This window comes from Peromyscus eremicus, chromosome 4, assembly GCF_949786415.1.
Source record: "Peromyscus eremicus chromosome 4, PerEre_H2_v1, whole genome shotgun sequence".
In the NCBI taxonomy this organism is placed as follows: Eukaryota; Metazoa; Chordata; class Mammalia; order Rodentia; family Cricetidae; genus Peromyscus; species Peromyscus eremicus.
This window is the reverse complement of record NC_081419.1, coordinates 50,552,744-50,560,416: the sequence shown is the minus strand read 5'-3', so window position 1 is coordinate 50,560,416 and position 7,673 is coordinate 50,552,744. Positions and strand designations below refer to the sequence as shown.

The 7,673-nt window shown below is 41.5% G+C and overlaps 1 protein-coding gene across 6 annotated transcripts in view; it reads right to left on the bottom strand.

Annotated features, from left to right (window-relative positions):
• Positions 1–2,669: 2,669 nt before the first annotated feature.
• Rapgef4 (Rap guanine nucleotide exchange factor 4) overlaps positions 2,670–7,673 on the bottom strand; it is a 285,071-nt gene continuing 280,067 nt past the window's right edge. For all 6 annotated transcript variants that reach the window (XM_059260693.1, XM_059260689.1, XM_059260690.1 and 3 more), the window contains 2 exons: positions 7,034–7,088; positions 2,670–3,908 (listed from right to left, as the gene is read on the bottom strand). In XM_059260693.1, coding sequence (XP_059116676.1) covers positions 3,781–3,908; positions 7,034–7,088 — 183 coding nt within the window. In that variant the 3' untranslated portion in view covers positions 2,670–3,780. The remainder of the gene's footprint in view (positions 3,909–7,033; positions 7,089–7,673) is intronic.

Genomic DNA, 7,673 nt, shown 5'->3' with positions numbered 1-7,673 from the left:
GGAGCTTTTCTGTTCCTCTGTCTGATTAGGCAAGTGGTTCCTTCTGTTTTCCCATGCTGTATGAGAAGCTCCATGAGAAGGGAAACTGGTTGGTCACAGCATTGAATCCTCAGTCTGTAGAGGCCTCACAAAATACTTGAGTTTTTGGCTCATGGTCAGCAGTTCCAATCCATATTCCCTTGGCCACATTGCCCTAGAGGAAGCTGCTTGCATTGGGATTGCCCAGAAGCAAAGAGAGAAAGGAGAAACTGGAATCCTAACAACCATTGCACCCAGTGACCTCACTTCCTTCCATAGGCCCCACCCCATAAAGGTTCCACTATCTCCCAATGCCACCATGGGCTTGGGGACAAGCCTTCAACATAGAAGTACTTCAGGGACACTCAAGATCCAAACTATAGCACATCCTAATCACTATCTGCTAACCAATCAATGGACCAGGAGCAAATTGAAAAAAACGACCGGCAAGAGTTGAGTTAAAGGTTTTTCTCTAATTTATAAGTAAGTAAAGGCTGCTGTGGCTGGCTCGTACAACGCTCCACTCTGCTATGTAGGACAGATTCAAATTACTCGGAAGCAAGACGTGTAATGCATTTTAGATGGACAACAAAAGGCCAGGTATTCAAGGCAGGGTCTCATCTTAACCCATCGCTTCCTCTATGCTGAATTTTTATTATTATCAGAAGCACAATTTGAAAGCAGAGTGACACTTCTTTTAATTTCCTCACACTGGTAGTCATTGATCAGCATTCCTAGCTTGAGAGGAAATGCCATTAAATTCAGGAGGGGAGTACATTGAACCTGCATGGCACTCAAACGCTGCTGGGAAAGCTTAGCTGCCGGACACGATGCTGGGGATCTTGCTGAGCAGCTATGTTAAACACTTAAATCTGTAATTTTCTACTGGAGCTTTTGGGAAAAACATTCTCTTTATCTCCCCCCCCCCATCTTTCAGCAAACCTCATTATCTTTCTTATGACCTCGTAGGCATCTCATTTTCTGTTGGCTTGTTTGCAAGTTTTAAAATATTAACTGCATCCCCTGATTCAGGAAGGGTTGCCTGGCTGCTACTCTATGCTTTAAAAGTATAAATTTTCTGACCTCATCATTTCTACCTTGAATAAAGGAATTTAATGTATTTATATAAAAGCCAGTCATAATTAAAACCTCTTATCTTTATTTTATATAGTAATTGTTATTCTCATTTGGGAGACCAAGGGTAATACACATGGGAGAATATGTATTAATTTTTAATAATGTTGCAAGTCAATTAAAATGAGGTTATAATGTGTCCGTCACTGTGGAATTGTGGAACGGTGCTGGTGAGCTCAGGATACCAGCTTTTCAGAAATGTAGGAAGGAAGAAGAGTAAGATCAGAGCAAGGAAGAATGGATAGTCAGCCTTATTAATGATCTTTATAAATTATCTAGAAATCCATAACAGCGAAAACTTTGTAGCTGACTGAGGCCTATGATATAGTGAAATACTGAACAGTCATGACTATAAGAAAATTTATTCTATGACTTAAAAAAATCATTACTGTGCAGTAAATCCAAGGCATTGTATGTGTGTACTTCTGGGCAGAAGTCAATACTGCATGAAATAAGACCTCTATTCTTCAGGGCACTTAAATATTAAATAAAGAAACACAGAAAGCCATTTACCTGTTTTAGTATTTGGTAAGGTGAGTTTTAATTGTGAGATGTTACACAAAAGTTTAATAGGACTTCTCAGAGCTGTTAATATATTAATGAGAACAAGGACTTAATCATAAGAATCGGATATACTATGCAGTGGCCTCAAAACTTATTTGAAGATTATCTTTATTTTCTTGTCTTCATGGTTGTATTTCTGTCTATATTGTAATAATATTGAAATAATGTAAACTTGTGAGATTAGCTTGGAACACAACATGGAAAAAATGGACTTTCTAAAAAAAATAGGCAGATCTATAACAGAAAGAATTTTAGATATCTCCTTCTTAAATATTTACTAAAAGCTTCACACTGAGAAATAGCATGATGCCCCATCCATGCGGCTCCACCATCCAGAGCCTCTTCACACCAGCAGCATTTCCAAAGGCCAAAGGGTGATGATGGGGTGAATGGAACATGGTTTATCCATGTAACGCGTATTGATCAGCCATATTAAGGAATGAACTACTGATATAAGGTGTAATGTGGGGGAATCACAAAGACATTACGTTAAGCGAGAGGAACCAGACACCAAGGCTTGTATGATTCCAATTATAGGAGGTGCAGAGCAAGCTCCTATCAGCAGAAAATAGAACGGGGTTGCCTGGGGTTGGAAGGAGAATGAGAAATGAATGCTAATGACTGTCCCCTCCACGAGGTGACATCCTGATGACAGACAGTGATCATGGTTTGACAACATCATGGATATACTAAACTTCACTAGATCACTTTAAGAGGGTGAGTTTTAGTATTGGTATATGAATTTGTTTCAAGTAAAAACACCCACCACCACCAACAACAACAAAACCAATTCAGGCTGGGCTGTAGCCCGAGGTTGAGTGTGTACTTAGCATGCACCAGGCCCTGGGTTCAGTCCCCAGCACACACACAAAATATAAGTGAAAAAACAAATCCAGCACCCACAGTACTGGAAGGTAGGACTTCCTGTATCAAAGAAATTGACAACACAGCTATTTCTTGTCAAGTATATTTAATGAAGATACTGGCTGTTATTTACAGACGAGATATGTACATACAATTCCTACACATTAAATGTAGTCTAATTGTGAAAACAGAAAAAAAATGTACTCCAAAATTTCATACTGAATAAAATAAATAAAAAGGAATTATTTGGCACAATGTCTATTATGTAGCAAATAAATAACTCTATACCATTGATCACATGACCTATTTACAATCTATCTGAAAGTGCAAAACAATTGCTGAAAATTAAGATTTTTGTAATAACATTTAAGTCCAGAAAATATGTTTTTTTTAAATTTTTCATCAGTAACAATAAATTTGTAGAGGAAAGGTTTTTTTTTAATGCCCAGGAAAATATTTCAATTTTGAAAAATGTTTTGTGCATATTGTGCTCTTCTGAAATGTTATTTTCTATCTTAACGCTGGCAATATTAAGAACCTTAGTGTTTCTTAGTGGAATTCTTACATAGATAATCCTGATTTGTCAATTTTTAAAAGTTACAGTGTAAACATATTGTTTTATAGATCATTCAGAAATCACAGACCAAATAGCCATAATATTTCATAGTATTGTGGTGAGGTTCTATTCCTTCAGGGGTAAGACTCTGAAGACGGAAGAATATGACCTATAATTTGGACGTCTATGGTTTCCTCAATGCCCTCCCCAGACCCCATGCCCCAAGGTGCTAAGTTTAAAAAAAAATCATTCAATTATATCATCACCAATGTATCTAAGTCAAACCCACCCATGGCGCAGTCTCATACTGCAATCAGCCTGGAAAGGGATGTCAGGGGCTTGAAGTAGCCCTCGCCAGTGTTATTTCTTCATGTGAGCCTGACGATGGCGTGGCCGGGAATGAACGAGGACGGCTCTAACTGAGGATTCCTAAGCTACGGCATGTCAGAGTTACACACATCAAATCACTTCTTCTCTGTGGTGTGGTTGGAAAGCCGGATGTGGCCCTGAGCAGGGAGTCTCAGGATGTGTCTCTGCTCATTCTGGAGAATTCTCAAGTGGCAGCACAGTCAGCAGTAGCATCCAGGGCATTTTTGAAAGACTGTGGACTGGAGACCAAACATCGCTCTGGGCACTCCCCACGTCTACGGCCTGCGAGGCTCTAATCTGTGCGACATCTGCGATAAAGTCCTCTGGTTGTCAATCACATTTAATTGCCGTACGTAACTCCGGACATCCTGATGGTTTTTATTAGCTTGAGCGGCATCAGGATCTGGTGAAAGAATGGCAGGCAGGGTTGGCATTGCATAATATCTGCACAGAAGATGCAGCTTCATCTTCCCACTGGCTATGACATTTATCACAGATTCCCCAGGCTCCGCCAGGACCTTTCCACACACTACATTCACTGAAATATTTCTACTTGCTTGGTCCATCTGCTCCCTTCTACCCTCCAATTTTCTTTTCCTGCCTGGAATCACCTCTTTTGATCATTTTCCTTTGCATTACACACTGGAAAAAAAAAAAAAAGGCACCAAATAAAAAGGGAAGGCATCTGCCTGATGGCCCTGGTGACAGATGAAAATTGTCTTCCCTTCCCAGCCCACCTCTGTCCTCACACTCTGTCTCCACCTCCTTTGATCCCGATGAGGACTAATGTCAAAGACAGAGTTTCATTAGCAACTCACAAAAGCACTTAACACCTGGACTGAACTGAAGCAAGCCAGTGGGCATCAGGCCTCGGAGGCTCCTTTGCTTACACACATGTGCGGTCCTACTTCAACTGTGTGCCCCCAGGCGCAGTCTGGACTGGGGAAAGGCCACCTTCTGGATAACTGATGACTTCTAGTAAACTTTGCTTCTCTGACATGACTTGCTCTGAATGTTTCTGCTAACCGTTCTATTTTGATTTATTTACCGATGCAAGCACCTGGGCTATCAAAAAGGTAAATGGATTTTATTCAAACCAGCAAGCACCTGGGCTATCAAAAAGGTAAATGGATTTTATTCAAACCAGGACTCCAAGGAAATCTAATGCCCACAGTTCCTACATGCAGAATGAGGAAGGCCAGATTCAATAGCAGAGTGGAAAACTGGAGACAGTACCTTGGCAAGTGGCTACCTAGCTCCTGAATGTCATCACCACGTAGGAATCTGTGTCCAGAGTAGCCAGGTCTTTCCTTTGTTTCTCTCTTCCTTCCTTCCTTCCTTCCTTCCTTCCTTCCTTCCTTCCTTCCTTCCTTCCTTCCTTCCTTCCTGTCTCCCTCCCTCCCTCCCTCCGTCCTTTCTACGTTTTTCCTTTCTTTCTTTTTGAAACAAGGCATCTGAATTTCTCCTCTTAATTCCCCTGAATTTTAGATGGAGGCTCTCCATCTAAAGAAGGACAGGCCGTTTATATGCAATCCAACCCTCTCCTGCAATCGGAGGGTCACAGACTGTCCTGGGGATCACTCTTTTCTCTAGCAGTACACAGGAGTGGCCAAGCTGGAATCTGGACTCTGGACAGAGTTCTCTCCTCCCACCCCAAGGCTGCGCTCTGAGGTTCAGTTGCTCCTGTTAGATCCACCCACCACTCCACAAGACAATTAGGATGCCATCTGCATGAGGGGCTGGAGGGAGTGAAGCAGGTCAGAGCCCAGAAAGCAGAGACAAGCTAGGGCCCCTGCTTGCTGTAAGAAGAAACTCATCAGTATAATTATCACATAGAAATAATACCACAGTGAACCACAGAACACATTGTGCTTAATTCCCTCTGCTTCCCACTGGCAGTGTGCTCTGCGTGTACAATATACTGTAATTACATTGTATATATCCCCACAATGTTTGGGAATCTGTTCCTATAGCTTTATCTATGGACTGTTGACTTCAGAGTCGAGCAGCTGCTGTTTACCAGCAGTTGATGGTAAGTTCAACAAATGCACTGAAATTTAAAAAAAAAAAAAAAATCCCCTCACTTCTCTCAAAGACAGGGAAGAATGTAGAATTTAGTGCCCAAGAGGCTGGTGAAGCAAAGCCGATTCTCCCGTGGCTCCTGTTTGGTTCTGGAACCTCTCCCATAACCCTTCCCAAAGCTCTGAGCCTCTCCAGCACACAGGACTCTGCGTGTAATTTCGAGGATGTTGGGAATCCTCTGAAGGGACACGGATTCTGGATTATAAAGTCTATTGTAAGCGGTACTGTTTCTTCTCATTTTTGGCCAATTTATGGCCATGTCATTTACACACATAGTAAATTACTCTAGAGAAGGATGTGAGACCCTTGAATTCCGGCACAGTCCATGTAGGAAGGGTTGGTAACATGCAAGACTATTGTCATTTTTAGAAACAAGAGGGCACAGTTGTTTGAATTAACTTCTTTAAAGCTCTCACTCACTCCCTAAGCCAAGATTACCTCCTCTATTTTTTTTTTTCCTCCTGAACATAAAAAAAAAAGAAAAGAAAAGAACAGTGAGTAGTTCTGGCATTCTACGTTAGCAAGCTCTGGCTTCGGGCCAGATCTACACTACAAAGAGCATACCAGTGTGATTATTAAAACAAGAAGCTGTCAGTCTCTGAAGACAGGCTCTACTGGAGAGGATGGTGAGGTAGGCCGCTGACACGTCTGTGTCACCTTATCGTGTGAGTCAATATGCCAGTTCTCTCAAATGACTCACACAATGACTTTAGCACAAAACTTCCAAGGCTTCCCCTGCTCTCTCCCAAACTAGACTGAAGGAGCAAAGCTCTAGTCCTTATCCCAAGTCCTAGGCCAGAAAGACAGCAGCACCGACCCAGCGTGGCCAGCTGGAATGACGAGGAAACTTAACTCCCAACAGTTTAAAATGGTCATTTGTTAATAGTAATATGTTATACATATGAAAACACTGGTGTTTATGACATACGCCCAACATTTAAAAGAATACCCGGGAATACCAGAAATGTTATGTAGAATCCTGCCATGGGACTTTTTGCAAATGTGTTATAAACATTAATGCATTTTCGAGAGACAATAACTATTCTCTCAGTTTATAAATGATAGCTCTGACTCACCAAGGGCTGCTAAGTTTCTCGGCATTGAGCACTGAGTCACATCAAGAGAGGCACGGAGGCAGGCTTTTGTGGGCCTTTGCAACCTACCTGTTCTAGCTACACTGGGATGAGCAAATGAATTTCCTTCAAATGCACTCATTCAAATAATATTCTGACACGTATTTTCTTGTGTTACAGCAAAGTAAATATATCTTAGTCTTATAACAGCAAAACAAAGTTCTTAAACCCAAGGCACATGTGTGTTTCATGGTCCAAACTGCATTTGACACAGTCAAATGCTATCCAGACTCCCAGAGTGTTTTGAAAGTCTCGTTAAAAAGGACTTAATCCCCACCATGTCCACGACAGCATGCAGTAACTCAGAACTTACTGAAGGGCTGGCTCCTGTAATAGCGCACTGTTCTGGCAGTATTTGCAATCATGCGCTGTAAAGAATAAGAAAAGAGAAGTCAGTTTAGTGTGTAATCCCCAAGGGGGGAAAACATGATTTATTCCAGCAACACTTGGTATCACAGGAAACAGCATGTTCTGGCATGTTGATGATCTGAAGGCAGCTGGTTGATGTGTAACTTGCACAATGACGTTAACGAGGCATCCTAGTACAAAGCATTTGCAGGTAACGAATATTCATGACTTTGTGACACAGCTCTTTGTCTCAGTGTGCGCCTGCTCCTCACATTGTAAAAATGCATCTGACACTGTACTTTGATGCTGAGAAACCGTTTCCACCATCCTTTGAAACTGTCTTGGATCTGAAAGAAGGTTAGCTTTCAAGTTTTCCCAGTTAACAGCAGTGAGGTGGTAGATTACACTGTCTGAACAGGAAGTCCGAATATTCTCCTCATGATTGTTGCTGCTCGCTGGGCTTTCCTGACCTTTTTTAGTCTCAGCAAAATTATCTGTTTCCATCCAAATTCTGTTTTCCTTTCTTCTTTGTTTTTTACCTCCTCATTTGTAACACTGCGGTAGTAACATTGCACTCAAAATGAAACTCAAAATGGTAGAAACAA